This window comes from Dysidea avara, chromosome 2 (assembly GCF_963678975.1).
Source record: "Dysidea avara chromosome 2, odDysAvar1.4, whole genome shotgun sequence".
In the NCBI taxonomy this organism is placed as follows: domain Eukaryota; kingdom Metazoa; phylum Porifera; class Demospongiae; order Dictyoceratida; family Dysideidae; genus Dysidea; species Dysidea avara.
Window position 1 is genome coordinate 44405178 of NC_089273.1, and position 21622 is coordinate 44426799.

Below are 21622 nucleotides of genomic sequence, written 5' to 3' on the forward strand. Positions count from 1 at the left end.
TCACCTTGTAGAGAGTTAAGCTGCAAATAAATCACCCTGTAGAGAATTCAGCTACAAACAAATCACCCTGTAGAAAGATCAGCTAGAAGAAGTTACCTTGTAGAGAGTTCAGCTACAAAGAAACCACCATGTAGAGAGTTCAGCTGCAAACAAATCACCTGTAGAGAATTCAGCTAGAAACAAGTCACCCTGTAGAGAGATCAGCTAGAAACAAGTCACCCTGTAGAGAGTTCAGCTAGAAGAAGTCACATTGTAGAGAGTTCAGCTACAAAGAAACTACCACGTAGAGAATCCAGCTGCAAACAAATCATCCTGTAGAGAGTTCAGCTAGAAGAAGTCACCTTTTAGAGAGTTCAGCTACAAAGCAACCACCATGTAAAGAGTTCAGCTGCAAAAAACTCAATCACCTTGTAGAAAGATCGGCTAGAAGAAGTTACCTTGTAGAGAGTTCAGCTACAAAGAAACCACCATGTAGAGAGTTCAGCTGCAAACAAATCACCTGTTGAGAGTTCAGCTAGAAACAAGTCACCCTGTAGAGAGTTCAGCTAGAAGAAGTCACATTGTAGAGAGTTCAGCTACAATGAAACTCCCATGTAGAGAGTTCAGCTGCAAACAAATCACCCTGTAGAGAACTCAGCTACAAACAAATATGCAGTGAAAAAGATCAGCTAGAAGAAGTTACCTTGTAGAGAGTTCAGCTACAACGAAACCACCATGTAGAGAGTTCAGCTACAAACAAATCACCTGTAGAGAGTTCAGCTAGAAACAAGTCACCCTGTAGAGAGATCAGCTAGAAACAAGTCACCTTGTAGAGAGTTCAGCTAGAAGAAGTCACATTGTAGAGAGTTCAGCTACAAAGAAACCACCATTTAGAGAGTTCAGCTGCAAACAAATCACCCAGTAGAAAGTTCAGCTATGAACAGATCACCCTGTTGAGAGTTCAGTTAGAAACAAGGAATCCTGTAGAGAAATCACCTAGAAGTATCGCCTTGTAGAGTTCAGCTACAAACAAATCACCTGTAGAGAGTTCAGCTACAAACAAATCACCCTGTAGAGAGATCAGCTAGAAGAAGTTACCTTGTAGGGATTTCAGCTACAAACAAATCACCCTGTAGAGAGTTCAGCTACAAAGAAACTATTCTGTAAAGAGCTCAGCTGCAAACAAATCACTTGTACAGAATTCAGCTACAAACAAATCGCCCTGTAGAGAGATCAGCTAGAAGAAATTACCTTGTAGATAGTTCAGCTACAAACAAATCACCCTGTAGAAAGATCAGTTAGAAGAACTTACCTTGGAGAAAGTTCAGCTACAAAGAAACCATTTTGTAAAGAGCTCAGCTGCAAACAAATCACCTGTACAGAATTCAACTACGAACAAATCACCCTGTAGAGATCAGCTATAAGAAGTTACCTTGTAGATAGTTCAGCTACAAACAAATCTCCCTGTAGAGAGATCAGCTAGAAGAAATTACCTTGTAGAGAGTTCAGCTACAAAGAAACCACCATGTAGAGAGTTCAGCTGCAAAGAAATCACCCTGTAGAAAATTCTGCCAGAAACAAATTGCCCTGTAGAAAGATCAGTTAGAAGAAGTTACCTTTTAGAGAGTTCAGCTACAAAGAAACCATTCTGTAAAGAGCTCAGCTGCAAACAAATCACCTATACAAAATTCAGCTACAAACACATCACCTGTAGAGAGATCAGCTAGAAGAAGTTACCTTGTAGATCGTTCAGCTACAAACAATTCACCCTGTAGAGAGAGCAATTAGAAGAAGTCACCTTGTAGAGTGTTCAGTTACAAAGAAACCACCATGGAGATTTCTGTAATCAATATATGTGACCGGATTTGCGAAAAGGGGTCTTCCACACACATCCAATTCCGTAAATGTTGGAGACCATAACTCAGTGTTCAAGTAACATAATTATTAACCTGAACATTTCACCATGTATTCAGCTATAGTGGTGCTCACCACTGCCCAAATATCAAGGCAATAGCTCTTTCCAATCTGAAGTTATCAATTGTCAAAGTTGGCAAATTGGACCCCTTTTCGCAAATCCGGTCACATATGTATTATACAGTATATATAATTTGTACATTTACTAATAAAATATTTAAAGTACATCTACTTCATCTTTTCTTCTTCCTGTAGTAAAGAAAAAAACATAGGTTAAAAAAGTCCCAAAGCTGGCCATAGGCCGGCTTTGGGGTATACAAATACAAAAAGAAATGAAATCTAATCCAAAACAGCCAAGCTGTAAAAAAAGTGTGCGGCCCTCAGAAAGGCTATGGTGAAAAAAGATGTGAAATCCAAGGTGGCGGCCAAGAAATGGCTGTGATGGTAGGTTAGTGGTAAAAATTTTAATAACGACAATTCAGGTGAATTTTTGTGAAGCGGCACAAAAATTCACCTGAATTGTCATTATTAAAATTTTTACCACTAACCTACCATCACAGCCATTTCTTGGCCGCCACCTTGGATTTCACATCTTTTTTCACCATAGCCTTTCTGAGGGCCGCACACTTTTTTTACAGCTTGGCTGTTTTGGATTAGATATAACTTACATACAAATTTCTAAGGGCAGATTGTTGCATACATTTTAATGATGGTTGAGGAGGAATGTTTATTATGTTTTGGCACTGCATGCACATTATTTTTGTCGTGGAAATTGTAACAGTGTGATTTTTTTGTAGGAAAGGAAAACACCTTTACATTTGGCAGTCAAACAGAAGAGCAATAAGGTTGTTCAATACTTGGTTTCAGAAGGAAAAGTAGATCTTGAACAACTTGATGAGGTATGTACATGCAGTACACTTAATATGTGGAGTATATAAAACAACTCAAATTGGCGCAGCTTTTAAAAATGAATTTTAAGAGAGTTAAGTGGTAATGCTAATGGTGGCAAACACCAAGTTGTGAGATAGAACTGATAATAAACAATTGATTTGACAATAACAACACTGACATACATGTATCACAGCTTTTACATTGCTATCATTCCAGTCACTTACTGTGTCTGCCACCAATTCATTTTCCAACTTTTACATATAATGCATCTATAAAACAATTTGCACAATAAATTTATCAACAAGTAATCACATTATCACAAGTAATGGAATTTCTATCACTGTTCACTATGTATGACAATTAGAATGTCTAAAGTCAAACTTGAACGTTCTATTAGAGAGTTTTATTATAGTACTTTTGTGGATTTCAGTTAATTGAAGATAAACAATCATGCTACAGTAGCTTACTATACCATGACCCATTAGAAGACTACAAAATATGGTAATAAATTCATTGGTGGGCAATAGGTATTTACCATACATGACCACGAATGTCGTCGAAAGCCATATGAACACGCTTAGCATTTCTACGGATTTAATTAAGCAGACATACCATAATAGACCACCACTCAAGGATCCACCATATACTCAAGTTAGATCTACAACTATACTGGAGATACAAGCTGAATTATGACAAAACTCTCTAATAGAGTAGTCACCACACTTCTGCTAATGTTATTGTATTTTCTGGGTCAATTTCATTCAAATATGGCAAGTAGGCTGCTAAACTCCAAGGAAACCACCAACTGGGCAGGAAACCATAAGTATGGTATAAACTTCATTTCGTTCTATGAAAGGGAACGCAAAGTGATACATTAACACATGTACATACAGTATACTAATGCATATAATTGTGTTCTACATGTACAAGTCAACCATGTGTTATGTAACCCTATTGCCTCTATATAAATTATTTTGTAGTTATATACATGTATCATTTGTTAACTACATAGCTGAGAGCCACCACAATTATAATTTGTGTAAATAATAGTCATTCCTCTGTATATGATTTTGCATGATTGTTGATGACAATTAGGGACCCGCCGATTATGCTGGCATAATTATGAGCATAATAGGTGTCTGAAAGCATTGAGCATAATGCTAGCATAATAGGTAGAATATTTGTGTAATAGTATGAATTCTTGCTTATCAAAATGGCTATCACAAAAAGATCGATATACTCTAATAGAACAGTCAGTAACTCTAATAGAACAATCATACAACTGACTGTTCTATTAGAGTATATCGATCTTTTCTGTGATATACATTTTGACAAGTAAGTTTGTGCTTCAGCCACTTATTATTTATCCATAAATTGGAAATTATTACTAGAGCATGGGAACTGAAGCGTAAATAATTGGGCATGATTTGAGCATAATGGGTAAGTATTGAGCATATATTTAAGCATAATAGGTAAATTTTTGAGCAGTGCAGTATAGCATAATAGGTAAAATTATGAGCATAATCGGCGGGTCCCTAATGACAATTGTATGCTTCTTCCAACTTTGTAGGATATTAAACAGAGTATTAAGGGAATGACTGTGTATCAACTGCATGCACATGAGGATTCAAGGCCAATTGATAACTATCCAGGATCTGCTTCTGATACGTTCTCTGATTCTGGTGTTGTATCAGTTCATAAGCTAACAAGGACATCGTCTTTAGAATCTCTAAAAAGTAAAACAGTCATCTAGTGTTTACAAAATTACATACTATTATTGTACTTATAGGTGCAGACTGCAAAAGCAATGAAGCAATGTAAAACCAGCTATATACACAAATCCAGTTTTTTTTTATTAATAAGCTATATCTACAACAGCATTATTTAGACAACGTTCTTTGTAATTACTATTAATGCATAACATTGCAGTTATTGTATCTGTAGATTTTGATAGTATGACATAATTATGCATACAATAATGACATTACTTTGTGCACTTTTATTAGGTATTTTGATTACAATGTTTAAGGCATTACAATTATTTATACCTTTGTAACACTAGTATTGAATAGCAATGATGTTTATAATTAATTAGAAGTCAAAATAGTCACTGTTTGTTAGGCTTGCATTGATTATGCCGGCATAAATTTTGGCATATTAGGGGATGAAAAGCATAGTGCTGGCATAATGGAGTATAATTATGAGCATAATGGGCAAATTTCTGCCACTCTACAGTAAGAATATAACTTCTGCTATAACAATCACAAATTCAATGGCTAACCTGTTTTGGATCGTGAAATGATTGTTGACAACAACTAGAAAAATGTGCTACAGTCTTAGCTACTACAAGTTTGCACTCGACAGAATGAATGCTTTTCATTGTGGGTTTGAGTTTTTTAAGAACACATGTAGTCATGTGCCAACTAGTACCAAGGCATGGCAAAGCAGTTCAGGTGAGCTTCAGTCATTATATTTAATTTGGTATAAAAAGTGTCTCATTGTCTGAGTTTGAATAAAATGTGATAATAATATTTGTTACGGTGAATACGATTGCTGGAAGATCGATTGGAAGACAATACAATTGAAGCTCTGATGATAGTGAAGTTAGTGGTGAGTCAACATAGCTAGTGAATGTCTGGACATTGAAAATAGTGAAGTCTCTGCAGGTTTGTAGTGAGACTGGGGTTAATATCAAACCAGGAAAATATGTGACCAGATTTGCGAAAAGGGGTCTACCACACACATCCAATTTACGAACTTTCACAATTCATAACTTGAGATTGGAAAAGTTATATTATTGACTTGAAATTTGGTTAATATTGAGCACTAACATAGCTTAAGGGGTGGAGAAAATTTCAGATTTGTGTCTTTCTTGAGCACCGAATCGAATATGGTGTTCCATTTTCATAGAATTGAATGTTGTGTGGAAGATAGGCACTGGCCTATTATGCTGGCATAATTTTGAGCATAATAGGTGTCTGAAAGCATCAATCCAAGTAAATTTGTCTTGAGATTCTTCACTGCAAAAATTTCTTGTTCACAGTGTTGATTTGTGGGACAACATTCCTGTAAATTGACCCATCACTGAAAGGTGTGATCATGAATTAGCAGGACCACGTAACACTTTGGTTGGCTTATGTAATGTGACATTTTGTAATTTTCTGTAGGTGTTCTCAGATATAGTTGTTACCTTGACTCCTGTATTTATTTTAATAGTAACTTGTATTTGGTTTAGATTGATGGTACTTAGCCACTGTTTACTGTTGTTGGAATGTATTGCTCCACGAAAGGAATTCTCATCAGGATCAACACTGTCTTCAGTTATTTCAGACATTTGTTACTGTAACATAGTGCACTGTAGTGTCCTACTTTTCGACACTTGTGGTACTCAGCATCTTTTGCTGGGCATTGCTGTCTATTATGCCATGAGGAAAACTTAGCATTTATTTAAGGGCAAAAAAAACTTAACAGAAACAACACTTATCTAACATGTCTTTCATTCAGAACAGCTCCATGACGACTTCGTCTGTGTTAGGTGCCTATAAAATAATTTCATTGCTGGTTTTGTTTCTCTGCAGCTAATTTAATTAATAAACTATTTTAAAAGTTAAAAAGTATTATGGAGGTGATTTTTGGCAGTATTCAGTTTTGTGACTTGTCACGTAGCTGAACTATCACTGTAGTTATATGTAGCTAACTAGCTAATACTTTGCACACAGAACAGCAGCCCAACATTGCCTCCTCAAAATGTGCTATAATAAATTTCAAACCTGGAGGGGCATGTTCACAGCACTACAAATAAAGAATTGATTTCCTTACCTTTAAGAGACTGTGGAAAGGTATGGAAATGTCAGATTTCCACAATATTATCTTACCTTTCCTTTCATCAGGAATGATCACATTTCCACAACTTTCCTGCAAAGATTCAGCCGTCTTTTTGATCTTTCCTTACCACTTAAAGGCTAGGAAAGGTCGTTTTTCCAAACAGTAAATGTCACATTTTTTTACCCTCGTCCCACCCCTATATTCTGTATTAATTGGTTTAAATACTTCCAATTTTAAATCAACAAAAGGTTATCCATCCATACACAAAAATGCAACACAGTCAAAGTACAAAAAATGGCTGTCTTGGGTGTTCATCAATACATTCTTTATGACAAACTTTATCAATGGCAGACTCCTTGCCCGAACGCTTTCTGTGTAATGTAAATGGAAAAACAAAAGATGTAATGCCAAAACATTGTACAGTACGATTAAATACCTGTTAGTATTGTATCTTTTCCAAACAACGTTCCACCTCTTAAAGTCGTATCCTTCTACTAGTCATATCTAACAAAAATATATTACTCTATTATAGAATTATCATTCAAGAACTCACCAGGAAATAATCGATTTAGATGCCAAAACAGCTTGTCCTGGGCAATACCTGAATAATCATGCTGAATGATCCGATGCAGAGAATGCTATTGAAAAGAAGATACGCATGTGAACTACTGCTGGTAATAGAAAAACACATCACATTACCAGTACAAAATATTTTACAGCTGTACGAAGTGGTGAATTAGGAACTGCATACAGTAGTACTATACAAAAGCAGCCTAAATTACCTACCTCTTTAACACTGGACCACAGTAGTGCTACATTTTTGTGTAGGCTAATTGCAACGGGGATACACTTATCTGATGTGTAGTAAACAATGATGTGCATGCAAAGGCTCAGATTTTGAAGTCACCTTGCAAATGTTTTGTTGGATTATAGTACAGATAGCTGCTATTTTCATGTCATTGTACCCACAAGCAATCAAGCCGAATGTTACAGCACGGTGAATACTATGCAAAACTATACATCAGCATCAGAAATGTCAAACAATTATGCTGACCTAAACTTCTAATAATGCCAAGGTCAAGCAGAACAAACTATATTTCTATAAAAATACTCTGGTTGGTCATAAGGACCTAATGCAAGCTCTACCTTCTGTGTTCACCCTCCAATTCCTAACCAGTAAAGTTGATAATACACTTGAGCCAATTGTGTCAATACATGTATTATTACATGGGTATGTGTTATTACAGATTTTTTATCAAGAATTGGATTACAGGATACAGATACACAAAGTACCATATCATTTACACTTAGAGGAGACACACATTCCATACTAACATCCAATACAGGTTTTTGGATCAAGAATTGGATTAGAGGATACAGTTACACAAAGTTACACTTAGAGGAGACACACTTCTTTACATACAATCCACACTAACAACCAATAATCACATTAATCATAACCGCTAACCTGAAACTTTAAAAGTTCTCATGTGGTTAGTACATTGTATCTCATCCCTAAAAGAAATGCAAAGGAGTACGTGCAATCTCATACACACAACTTACCTCAAACGTAACCCTCATTCATTCGCTAAAACTGCGGTTTCATTATTGCTTCCTTGCTATCAGATAAATGGGATTCAAATTATGCTGCTGTAATGGGGTGGATCCGGTGCTGCTGGTCCTTTTCACTTTTGAGGTCAGCAATTAGGTGTCTGCGGGGTTCTAGATCCTCAAAGGGCTCCGTTGGCCACTCTTTAGGATCAGCACCAATTGACCTCATTCAAGTAGAGTCAAGACTCCCATTAATTAAGCAGTAACTTATTGAATTTTTTTTCTCTCCTTTCTTTGTATGTTTAATTTGTTGTTTCTATTATTATCGTTTGATTTTTGGGAGTTCATAAGTCTCGCGATCCGTGTTGCTCGAGGTGTCACGGTTGCTACAGTAAAATCAACTACAACAAACAAAGGCAAATTACTGCTTACCACTATTGTACTTGGCCTAACTTGGGTGTCAAAAGGCGGCACAGCGGTACTGAATAATGAATAATAACCGCCCGCCCGCATCAAATTTTCAAAAATCTGAGCGAGAAACTGGTAATCAAGTTTCATTGGCCTTACTGTCTTTTAAAGTAATACACCTCGTTTCAGACTTTACATGTTTCCATTATTTTTCGATTTAAAAAAAAGCTGACAGGTTGCCGGAAACCGGTGAAACCCCTTTAGAACCGCGCTTGGCAAGCTTGATTAGCATTCGTTGATTGAAAAAGCGGGTATTGGGTGTGTCCCACGAAATTTCGGGTTTAGCAACTCACCGAACGAACTGTAACTATCTGATAATCAGTCTACCATATCAAGACACACGGTAGTGTGTCGTGCGGCCCAAGAAGCCGGCGTGCCACCCGTGAGTATATTAACAGGAAGAAAGAAAACGCAATTTTCACACCTATGTAGCTCTGTGATCCCTTATCCGATTGGAACCAAATTTGCTAGAGAGGTGCCGGCCGGTAAGGGGAGTCTACACACCAAATTTGAAGAAAATCGCTCCAGCCATTTCCGAGATACGAGCGAACAAAATTTCGTTTTAATTTCTTCGTTTTTTTCTTCTACTTCTTCTTCATTTCTCACATTCGCAAAATCCGCCATAAAACACGAATGCGTGCTCGGATCGGGCTGAAATTTGGCACACTTAAAGGGCTCATTAAGGCGGATCTGTGTACCAACTTTGGTAGGAATTCGATGAACATTCACGGAGTTATGACCGATTATTTGCGTAAAATAAGGTCGAAGGTCTGTCACGCCTACAGGGTAAACTCCTTTGAGGAATCAGTTGAAAATTGATATTTAGATGGAGCAACCATCGTAGGAGTGCCTTTTTGTGGTTTGAAAGGAATCGGAATAAAGACCACGGAGATATGACACAAAACCCGACCTGTGTCAAAATTACGCAATCGATTTTTATGAATAAAAAACTATTAGTTTTCGTATCTACCAGGCAAACCGCTTAGAGCAATGAGCTGAAAATCAGTATGTAGCTGGAATAATCATCATGGAAGTCCTTCCAGTAGTACAGAAGAATTGGATTACAAACCACTGAGTTATGATTCGAAACCCAACTACGCGTTGCAAATGCGAGATCGAGATATTCTAATAGAACAGTCACCCTATTAGAACATTCAGTGTATAGCTACACATGCATGCACGCATACAGTTCATATTACTTACAAGTTATTAGTTCATTGTGTAATAATAATGGAATTGATTTATTTGATAGTGCTTCTCTTTGTTCTTGTAGAAAAAAAGTAAAGAAAAAGATGTGATATCTATATGCATAAATATTGGAATTCATTTATTTGATGGTGTTTCTATTTGTTCTTGTAGAAAAAAACACAGAAAAGATGTGATATCCATGCATAGCTACCAAACTGGATGCTGCCAAGCTATATACATCATGGCCTCACCAAAGGCTAAGCCTGTACAAGGGTGCTTCCACAACATACAACATACACAAAAAACTTGACACACACCTACATAAACTATACATTGTACCGATAATGTAGCATTGTTCATTATATGATTATATCACCTTTATACCAATTATCAAACTTCAACAAACATTAAGCACAATAATATTTATTATTTTCAATGTACGTAACTACACTCACTAATATAGAGAACATGCAATGCAGTTATAAGTAGGGCTCAGCTTTCAAGTGCATTATTATTTATACAACATTGGATATTCAAATAATATGATATTCAGGATGCTGTTCAACATTCTACTACTAAATCATTTATAATCATTAAGTGAATGCAGTACGTAGGACTAAACAGTACATAAATCTATGGGCTGCTCACTGGCAGCTCCACCTTACAATCAAAACTGCATAGTGAGGCTTTGCTGAAAACATAACATCATCCATAGCAGTGTTGTTTTAGTAAGGAATTTTAGTTTTAGTTATAGTCATGGCCAGTTTCGTCAATTTATTTTAGGTATAGTTTTAGTAATCTTTCCTAATTCCTTTTAGTTATTGATTTAGTTAAGGTTAGCTATATTTCTGTGTCATTTTAGTTTTAGTTAAAAGATGTGAAAATCTTTTAATTATAGTTTTAGTAAAATTATAAAACCCAATTATAGTTTTAGCTGTACATAAGAAAATCTTTTGGTTTTAGTTATCTTAATTCTTTTTAGTTTTAGATTTAGTACTGGTAAATTATTCTGTTGCGTTTTAGCTATAGATTTAGAGTTTTAGTTTATTATGAAGTTGCTTTTAGTTTTGATTAACTAAAACACATATATATATATGTCTTACTAAAAGTACTTCAGGTTTAGTCATAGTTAACTAAAACAACACTAATCCTTAGATATCCATCGGAAACCCTCAGTCTCCACCACATCTGGAGTTTGCATTCTTACAGCAAGGTATCAAGACACACGGTAGTGTGTCGTGCGGCCCAAGAAGCCGGCGCGTAACACCCGTGAGTATATTGACAGGAAGAAAGAAAACGCAATTTTCGCACCTCCGTAGCTCTGTGCTTCCTTGATGAAACAAGACGATTTTTGCTGTGGACATGCTCCCCAACTGCAGTACTCCACATTCCAAATTTGAGCGAAATCGCTTCTCGCGTTCCCGAGATATGCGACTTCAAAAATTGGCTGAGTTTCTTCGTTTTTTTTCTTCTTCTTCTTATTTTTCTTGTCGCACACTTACAAAAACTGCTATAAAACTCGCACGCCATATCCGATTGCCTTGAAATTTGGCACACAGAAAGGGGATATAAAGGCGCATCTCGGTACCAACTTTGGCTGGAATACGATAAACAGGCAAAGAGTTATGAGCGATTATTTACGAAAATTAACACCAATATGTTGTCACGCCTACAGGGTAAACCGCGTATGGGAAGAAGCTGAAAATCGGTGGGTGAATAGGTTAACTATTGAACCTCAAACCTTTTGTGGTTTGAAAGAAATCGAGCTAAAAACCAGGAAGATACAACGAAAAAACCAACAGTGTGTAACAATTACGCAATCGAGATTAGCTAATAAAAAACGACTGCTTGCCACGCCTACTAGGTAAACCGCTTGGGGTAATGCTTTGAAAATCGCTGTACAGATGGAGTTATCATCTTAGAAAGGCGCTTCAATGGTGTAGAAGAATCAGACTTAAAACCACGGAGTTATAACACGAAATCCAACTTAGTGTAGCAAGTGCGAGATCGAGATACTCTAATAGAGCAGTCATCCTAATAGAGCAGTCATCCTAATAGAGCAGTCACCCGAAGAGAATTCAAGAGATCAGCTAGAAACAAGTAACCTGTATAGAGATCAGCTACAAACAAGCCACCCTGTAGAGAGATCAGCCACAAACAATTCACCCTGTAGAGAGATCAGCTAGAAGAAGTTACCTTGTAGGGAATTCATGCAACTATAGAAAGAGATAATTCAGCTAGAAGAAATCACCTTGTAGAGTTCAGCTACAAAGAAACCACAATGTAGAGAGTTCAGATACAAAGAAACCACCATGTAGAGAATTCGTTTACAAACAAGTCACCCTATAGAAAGATCAGCTAGAAGAAGTTACCTCGTAGAGAGTTCAGTTACAAAGAAACCACCATGTAGAGAATTCATTTACAAACTAGTGACCCTGTAGAGACATCAGCTAGAAGAAGTTACCTTGTAAAGAGTTCAGCTACATAGAAACCATTCTGTAAAGAGCTCAGCTGCAAACAAATCACCTGTACAGAATTCAGCTACAAACAAATCACCCTGTAGAGAGATCAGCTAGAAGAAGTTACCTTGTTGATAGTTCAGCTACAAAGAAACCATCATGTAGAGAGTTCAGCTACAAACAAATCTCCCTGTAGAGAGATCAGCTAGAAGAAGTTACCTTGTAGAGAGTTCAGCTTCAAACAAATCACCCTGTAGAAAGATCAGCTACAAACAAATCTCCCTGTAGAGAGATTAGCTAGAAGTTATCTTGTAGAGAGTTCAGCTACAAAGAAACCATCATGTAGAGAGTTCAGCTACAAACAAATCTCCCTGTAGAGAGATCAGCTAGAAGAAGTTACCTTGTAGAGAGTTCAGCTTCAAACAAATCACCCTGTAGAAAGATCAGCTAGAAGAGGTCACCTTGTAGAGAGTTCAGTTACAAAAAAACCACCATGTAGAGAGCTCAGCTACAAACCAGTGACCTTGTAGAGACTTCAGCTAGAAGAAGTTACCTTGTAGATAGTTCAGCTACAAAGAAACCATTCTTTAAAGAGCTCAGCTGCAAACAAATCACCTGTAAAGAATTCAGCTACAAATAAATCACCCTGTAGAAAGATGAGCTAGAAAAAGTTACCTTGTAGAGAGTTCAGTTACAAAGAAACCACCATGTAGAGAATTCAGCTACAAACTAGTGACCCTGTAAAGACATCAGCTAGAAGAAGTTACCTTGAGAGAGTTCAGCTACAAAGAAACCATTATTTAAAGAGCTCAGCTGCAAACAAATCACCTATATAGAATTCAGCTACAAACAAATCACCATGTAGAGTGATCAGCTAGAAGAAGTTAACTTGTAGAGAGTTCAGCTACAAACAAATCACCCTGTATAGAGATCAGCTAGAAGAAGTTACCTTGTAGAGAGTTCAGCTACAAAGAAACCACCATGTAGAGAGTTCAGCTGCAAAGAAATCACCCTGTATAAAATTCTGCCACGAACAAATTGCCCTGTAGAAAGATCAGTTAGAAGAAGTTACCTTGTAGAGAGTTCAGCTACAAAGAAACCATTCTGTAAAGAGCTCAGCTGCAAACAAATCACCTGTAGAGAGTTCAGCTACAAACAAATCACCCTGTAGAGAGATCAACTAGAAGAAATTACTTTGTAGAGAGTTCAGCTACAAAGAAACCACCATGTAGAGAGTTCAGCTGCAAACAAATCACCCTGTAGAAAATACAGCCACAAACAAATTGCCGTGTAGAAAGATCAGTTAGATGAAGTTACCTTTTAGAGAGTTCAGCTACAAAGAAACCACCCTGTAGAGAGATCAGCTAGAAGAAGTTACCTTGTAGATCGTTCAGCTACAAACAAATCACCCTGTAGAGAGATCAGCTAGAAGAAGTTACCTTGTAGAGAGTTCAGCTACAAAGAAACCACCATGTAGAGAGCTCAGTTAAAAGAGGTTTCCTTGTAGAGAGTTCAGCTACAGACAAATCACCCTGTAGAGAGATCAGCTAGAAGAAGTTACCTTGTAGATCGTTCAGCTACAAACAAATCTCCCTGTAGAGAGATCAGCTAGAAGAAATTATCTTGTAGAGAGTTCAGCTACAAAGAAATCATCACGTGGAGAGTTCAGCTGCAAAGAAATCACCACTGCCCAAATTTCAAGGCAATAGCTCTTTCCATTCTGAAGTTATCAATTGTCAAAGTTGGCAAATTGGATGTGTATGGAAGGCCCCTTTTCGCAAATCCGGTCCCATATGTATTATATATATAATTTGTACATTTACTGATAAAATATTTAAAGTACATCTACTTCATCTTTTCTTCTTCCTGTAGTAAAGAAAAAAAACATAGGTTAAAAAAGTCCCAAAGCTGGCCATAGGCCGGCTTTGGGGTATACAAATACAAAAAGAAATGAAATCTAATCCAAAACAGCCAAGCTGTAAAAAAAGTGTGCGGCCCTCAGAAAGGCTATGGTGAAAAAAGATGTGAAATCCAAGGTGGCGGCCAAGAAATGGCTGTGATGGTAGGTTAATGGTAAAAATTTTAATAATGACAATTCAGGTAAATTTTGTGAAGCGGCACAAAAATTCACCTGAATTGTCGTTATTAAAATTTTTACCATTAACCTACCATCACAGCCATTTCTTGGCCGCCACCTTGGATTTCACATCTTTTTTCACCATAGCCTTTCTGAGGGCCGCACACTTTTTTTACAGCTTGGCTGTTTTGGATTAGATACTATAAACTGTGGGTATGTTATCATAATTATTTGATATAACGTCTTTTCAGAACTGTAGGATAATTGTACTTTAATTGTTTAATGCATTCCATGACCGCGTTGTATAATACCACTTAACGTGAATACCAACAACGGGTTCATGAAGTAGAGAATGCCTCATTTACTCCCTTAAATTTTACTACTACTGGTGGAATGGGTGATGCTGCTACTCAGTTTTATAAGAGATTGGCCAACCTTTTGAGTGCAAAGCACAGTCTTTCTTATGGAATAGTGATGGGATGGCTGAGATGTAAATTAAGCTTCTCTTTGTTGCGGAGGTCTGCAATTATGTGCATTTGCAGTGCCAGGTCTAGTTTGCGCTGTCCCATTGCTGAGGCACCAATTGCTGTGCATCTCGCTGAGACCCATATTTAAGATGTTTAGTATGTACTGTTTTATCGTATGTCATTAATTGAAAAAAAAAAACAACCTCTAGACCAGCAATCCATTTCTGGTAAAAACTTAAGTTTGATTTTGTGTGTGTGGAAGCCAAATTATACGAAATCCGGTCATAAATATTGGCTAACCACCTTTGTAGTAGAGCTCCTGATGACAACAGCCTTCATTATAGATAGATCTCACTGTAACAGTTGTTGCCGTATGCTGAGAGCTATGTTTTCAAGTAGTCGAGAGCAACCAACTGTCCGACAAGGTATAATAAGTAACACCGACAGACGCTTTACACTATTCAGGAGTAATTTCCTATTGATCACTGTAACGGGGCTCTGACTCATCACAAAAGAATTATTTTCATTGCTACTTAAACCGGTTAATAAGTACAGCTGCTGAGGTCAGACGGACGAGTTCAAACGTTCCTTCTTATGCAAAGAGTAGTCTAATACAAATTGTTAGCCACGCTAATACACTATCATATTCCACTCTGTATTTCCTTCAGGACTGGCAAGTCTGGTTTCTGCAGCAGCTTTCTTCTGACCATCTCAAAGCCACGAGTGGAAGATTGGTGCCATTAAATAGCCATGGCTTTGCTGTAATGGTGTGTAATGAACTGGGACTTCACAGAGAACTCGCCAATAGTGTTCTCAATCACTTTGGAGGGCCATGGAGGGACCAAGCTTGGCCTCTAGATTCCATTTGTCTTCTTGCTCCATTTTATACTCCTATATTAAGCTCGCCCTCCACCCACCTCCCCTATTACTACCACCTGGGATATTATTACCCGCTCAAAAAACTAAAACAGGGCATATTTTGGGTATTAGAAACTTATACACCCAACAGTGATAGCTAGTAAATAGATGGATAATTGGTGTAAATTTTGTTTGCACAGCTGTAGGCACTGGGAAGTTACTACACAACGATTACTTAAAATTGCCATATCTCCTAATGAAGCTTTGTGCATCAAAGCCGGGTTTTGTCAAATCCAGTCACATTTTAGTCTCACTTGTGTAAGTATGGTGGTTGTTAGTTAGGGTTTCCAATGTAAAAATTCGACTTCTTCAAAATAGTTTGCTAACTGCTGTTACATGTTGGACTAACTCTCACTTGAACACAGCTGCAGTGGCAATAAATTCCATACCTTCTTGGGGTAGAAATCGATCAAAGTATCTGCAAAATCCGACATTACGAGCTGTAACTCTCAGAAGCCTTGATCCTTTATTGAAATACTGGAGTTCAACCTTCCTCTGTGAGTAAACCTTCACCTAAAAGCATTGATAGTTTGATTGGTGAGGTAGGTTTCCTGTAGCTGCATCATTTGAACACGATTTTGCACTCCAAAAACGGGTTTTTGTCTACGGACACCAAACAATTGATAGCCCAAACTTCCTCACACCACAGTAGTACTCATCCATCGACAAAGAAGTCACATACGAAGTATGGTTAAGCTGTGACATCTCTAACCATCTGGATGAGCATGATATAAGGAAAAATTAGCCGGAAACCACACCTTCACTACATAACTTGCCCACTCAACTGCTTAAAATAGAAATCTTGACGTAAAATAACTGTATGATCCCTAAAGTACGGCTATAGAAGTATAGTCAGGAATTGTAAAATAAAATTTAATAGCGCTATGAAAATTGCAGTTAAGCTCGCGTGATTTCTGCCATTTAAACACTTGATGTCTTACGCAGTGCCACGACAACTGTGATTTTATCCCTCAATACAAATATTACCTGCCCAGTAATAACAAACAAATAAATGTAGGCAGTGTATATCATTACTGACCACACCCAAGCCTAGTCACATGCACCTGATTGAACTAGGCTAAGTGCATTTGTAGCTGAATTGCAGTGACGATAACTGCACTATTAGTTATACTTTATGGATCATACAGTTGTTTTACACTAAGATATCTATTTTTAAACAGTTGAGCGGACAAGTTATGTAGTGAATGTGTGATTACCAGCTAATTTTGCCCTATATCATGCTCACTCAGATGGCTAGAGATGTCAACCAAACTTCGTATGTGACTTCTTTGTCGATGGATGATTACTACTGTGGTGTGAGGAAGTTTGGGCTATCAATCGTTTGGTGTCCGTATACGAAACCCGTTTTTGTAGCCCAAAATCATGCTCAAATGATGCAGCGACAGAAAACCCACCTCACCAATTAAACTACCAATGCTTTTAGGCTAAGGTTTACTCACAGGGGAAGGTTGAACTCCAGTATTGCGATAAAGGATCAAGGCTTCTGCGAGTTACAGCTCGTAATGTCGGATTTTGCAGATATTTCGATCAATTTCTATCCCAAAAAGGTAATGGAATTTATTGCCACTGCAGCTGTATTCAAGTGAGAGTTAGTCCAACATGTAACAGCAGTTAGCTAAGGTTTACTCACAGGGGAAGGTTGAACTCCAGTATTGCGATAAAGGATCAAGGCTTCTGCGAGTTACAGCTCGTAATGTCGGATTTTGCAGATATTTCGATGAATTTCTATCCCAAAAAGGTAATGGAATTTATTTCCACTGCAGCTGTATTCGAGTGAGAGTTAGTCCAACATGTAACAGCAGTTAGCAAATTATTCAGAAGTCAAATTTTTATATTGGAAATCCTATGCTAGTACATATGGGGTGTGACAGGCCCGTAGCCAGGGATTTTGAAAGGGGGATTCTTTTTGACCAAAAGTGGACCTTTAGTAAAGGTCCAAATATTGTGACTGTTCTATTAGAGTGGTTGACTGCTCTATTAGAGTATCTCGATCTTGCATTGCATTTAATCCATGCAATAAATGAGTTACTCGAAGCGCTTAATTTAGTTTCTTATTAGTGGTATCTAGTAAACTGTAGCTAATGGACTTTTGCTCCTGAAAATTTGGACTTGTATACCAAAAATTGTGGACCTTTTTTCCAAGAGGGCGGTTCTTCAGAACCCCCCGAACCCCCCCTGGCTACGGGCCTGTAGCACTGTAGGCCAAAATTGTGCCTATCTTCGTCAAGGATTAAAAGTTAGGTAGTGGATATTTGTCTAGCGGTCATAAATAAAACTTAGAGAAAAATGGTCGTGTATCTTTGAACTTGGAATCTCAAAGTGAGAACCAAAAATCGGTACCACTATACTATACCCCAGCTAACCACCTCTCTTAGTTTCTACCTAATAAATATCAACCAAGAGCAACTATACCTCTAGAGGTAAAGAAGAATCCAACCCTATAGTGTTAACCTACGTAGGTTTGCCCATTAAGCATAAGGATTTCTTTCAATTTCACTCTGTGTGTGAATTAAGTTTTTAAGTTTTTGGTCAGCTTGAGGCAACCCTCTGATCCTAGCTTACTTCAAACTCACTAAAACTTACCTTCATACAGCTAATGTGCTTGATACTTGAGTTATGGGAGTGACTATCAGATGAGGCAAGATGTCAGTTATATGATAACAGTGTAAATTACAAAAGCCTGAAGTTATAAATTAAATGTGGTAGTTTACTTTTACAGCACCTCAAAACAATTACCTTGCTGCCAGTTGTACATATAGTACTTTATGAATCTTACATACAGTCATTTATACTAAGAATGTTGTTTGTGCAGTGCAAGTTGTTGAGAAAGCAACTGATGGGAGAAAGGAGACATCTTGAGCAAATCATGCTCACCCAGCTTGCAGACTGTTAGTAAGCTTCCAACTTAACTAGATAAGCAATATCATTTTCTAACCTGTAATTTACAATTTGCGGTTTATAATAATTAATTATCAATTTTTGTTGCTAAGGAAGCATAACTCAAACAAACCACTTTAAACTACAAACAATATTAATGCTCTGAACTGTCTTCTTTACTCTTTTATAGTATATCTATGGAATTTCTTTACAAAATCTAAATCATTTTGACAAAATCTTGGTTCTGCTCTACATTTCTTTCAAAGACACCCACCCCCCCGGGGCCTTTGAGCCATAGATGTGAAATTTATTGTAAACTACAAGGTCAGTGCTGTTATTGCTACAAAGCAGTTCACTCCTAATTACTCTTCATGCCATACTCATAACCAGTTTTGCCCTCTGTGTTTTGAACTGGAATTATGTATAATACCTCAGAGTAAAGCTTACTTGCCTGTAAATTTAATAAAGATGTATATATATATATCAAGAAAGCCAGTGACCACACCATAAGTATATTGACAGGAAGAAAGAAAACAGCCTTTTCGTGCGTGCATAGCTCCATGGCCCCTTCTCCAAAGCACACCATTTTGCATTATAGCTGTCCCCCAGGTAGGGTACGCCACACAGCAAATTTGATTAAATTTGCAACAGCCATTTTCAAGATATGGGCATTCAAAATTTCATTTCATTTTAATTTCTTTTTTTTTTCTTATGCCATACGGGCCTATACGAGGGCTTCGATTTCTTTTCGCACACTTTGCAAAACTTACTATACAATGCAAATGTGTAACGCGATTGCCTTGATCTTTGGCACAAATGAAGAGCGTGTAATGGTGGATTCACATACCAAGTTTGTTGTGAATCTGAGGAATATTAAAGGAGTTATGAGCATTTATTCACATAAAAAAGATCAAACTTCTGTCATGGCTACAGGGTAAACTGAGTATAGAAATAACTTGGTGTGTGGATAGGCTGATCATTGTAGCAGTGCCTTTTACAGTTTGAATAGCAACAGCATTACAGCGAAAAAGTTACAAAGTAAAAACCAAGCAAGTGTAAAATTGCGGGATCAAGATACTCTAATAGAGCAGTCACCGCTGGGTAAACCAAAGTGTGCAAAAAATGTTGAAAAAAAACCAAAACAAAAACAAACTTACTAGAGTTCGAACCAGGGACCTCCATACTTAACACCTGCATCCTTATCCACTGAACCACTACTACCTTGGCTGACCACCTCACTTAATTTCTGCTTTATAAATGAAATTTCTGGTTGAAATCTGCTAATAATCAAACATTTGTAATTTCATAGATCTACCAATAGAAGTACTAAATTGTTCTAGAACATTCTATGTATGTTCTATTAGAAGTCCTCAAAAAAATGTGCACTCTATTAGACTATTACAATAATATTATCAAATATTGAATTAAATCATGCATTGAAATACATTTATAAGTCTGTCTTCAATAATCATCATTGTATCTACATAGAAAAAAAGAAGAAATGCGAGTAAAAACAAACCTCAAAGTCAGCCATAGGCTGGTTTTGTGGCCTTATAAAGTACAAAAAGAAATGTAATCCAAACAGCCAAGCTGTGAAAAAATGGTGCAGCTTTAAAAAGCCTGGGTGAAAAAAGTTGTGAAATCAAAGATGACAGCCAAGAAATGGCTGCAATGATGTTAATGCTTAAAAGTTTAATAATGGCTGTGTACATTATTAATATTTATTAGCATCAACAACATTGCAGCCATTTCTTGGCTGCCATCTTTGATCTCACAACTTTTTTTCACCCAGGCTTTTTAAGGCCACACCATTTTTCCACAGCTTGGCTGTTTTTGTGTGGCATGTATATACAGCTGTATATATACAAGTACACAGAAAAATTTGGAAATTTCAAATAGAGTAGGGACCATAACACATCAATAAAAAGTACTGAAACAAGCTGGAGTAGTGCACGGTATTAATTCACAGTAAAACTATAAGAGGTGTTATATATCCCTACTGTGTATTTCCATCATGGTATCTTGAGCACAGTAGGGATATAACACTTCTTATTGTTTTACTGTGAATTAATATCGTGCATTACTCCAGCTTGTTTCAGTACTTTTATCAATGTGTTATGGTCCCTACTCTAGTTGAAATTTCCAAGTTTTTCTGCATACTTGTTTGCAAACTTTTTTTGTAAATAATAATTATAACTGGTGAACCCATGCATACCGCATCTGAAATGGCACCGCGCGCCCCAATTGTCATTTGAAAAGTGAAGTATTCATTACGTTTCGTTGTCAGCTATGTTCAACCCGTTATGCAACATTTTGAATAAAGAACTGTTAAAAAGCACCTCTGCAATCCACGCATACCGAAAGAAAGAAATGGTGCTGCACGCCCCAGTTATATCAATTATCGTCTGAAAAGTGAAGTATCCATTACGCTTCATTGTCGGCTATGTTCAACCTGTTACACAGCAGTATGAATCAAGAACTGTTTGAAAAGCACCTCTGATATCAAAATAGCCACTATGACAAATACGGACGATTTCCGTTACGAAGGGAAGCCATCACGTGCTATCACCAAATTGACACTTTTCGCTGTCAGCAAAGATGAATGGGACACAAAGGAGGACACTGGTAAGTCCATGAAGAATGCATTGTACATACTGCGGTATGTCAAAAGGCACCTGTCGGGCTGAAGCAAAGTCACAAATCAAGCCCGTAGCCTTAGCCGTTATCGGGTTACGCTTGTCTGAAGACATCAGTGAGTCAGTCAGTCAGTTACTTACTTACTCAGTCAGTAGAAAATTCCCTTAAATAAATTATTTTTAAAATTCCATAGCAACTTGTTGAAAACGTTTCGGGTCGATCTGAAAGTGTGTTTGGGCTTAGTTTCACCTAACCTATACTGCCTGATCATCGTTAGGGGAAATCGAGGCTGTTTTTTGGGTGATATTATTTTGTGGGTGACGCCTACTCCTTTGTGGTCCCTACTATAC

The 21622-nt window shown here is 37.3% G+C and overlaps 2 protein-coding genes and 1 long non-coding RNA gene across 3 annotated transcripts in view; 2 read left to right on the plus strand and 1 right to left on the minus strand.

Annotated features, from left to right (window-relative positions):
* Window positions 1-4813, plus strand: part of LOC136247440 (uncharacterized) — a 145412-nt gene extending 140599 nt beyond the window's left edge. The window contains exons 15-17 of the mRNA XM_066039159.1: window positions 2691-2792; window positions 4355-4520; window positions 4574-4813. Of these exons, the coding sequence (XP_065895231.1) occupies window positions 2691-2792; window positions 4355-4520; window positions 4574-4605 (300 nt within the window). The 3' untranslated portion in view covers window positions 4606-4813. The remainder of the gene's footprint in view (window positions 1-2690; window positions 2793-4354; window positions 4521-4573) is intronic.
* The window catches only part of LOC136247441 (uncharacterized), a 248238-nt gene that overhangs the window by 175922 nt on the left and 50694 nt on the right, over window positions 1-21622 (plus strand). The window lies entirely within an intron of this gene.
* Window positions 6822-8113, minus strand: LOC136245580 (uncharacterized). Its single transcript, XR_010695949.1, has 2 exons — window positions 7163-8113; window positions 6822-7113 (listed from the first exon to the last, which is right to left on the minus strand). It is a non-coding gene; the product is annotated as an uncharacterized lncRNA (long non-coding RNA).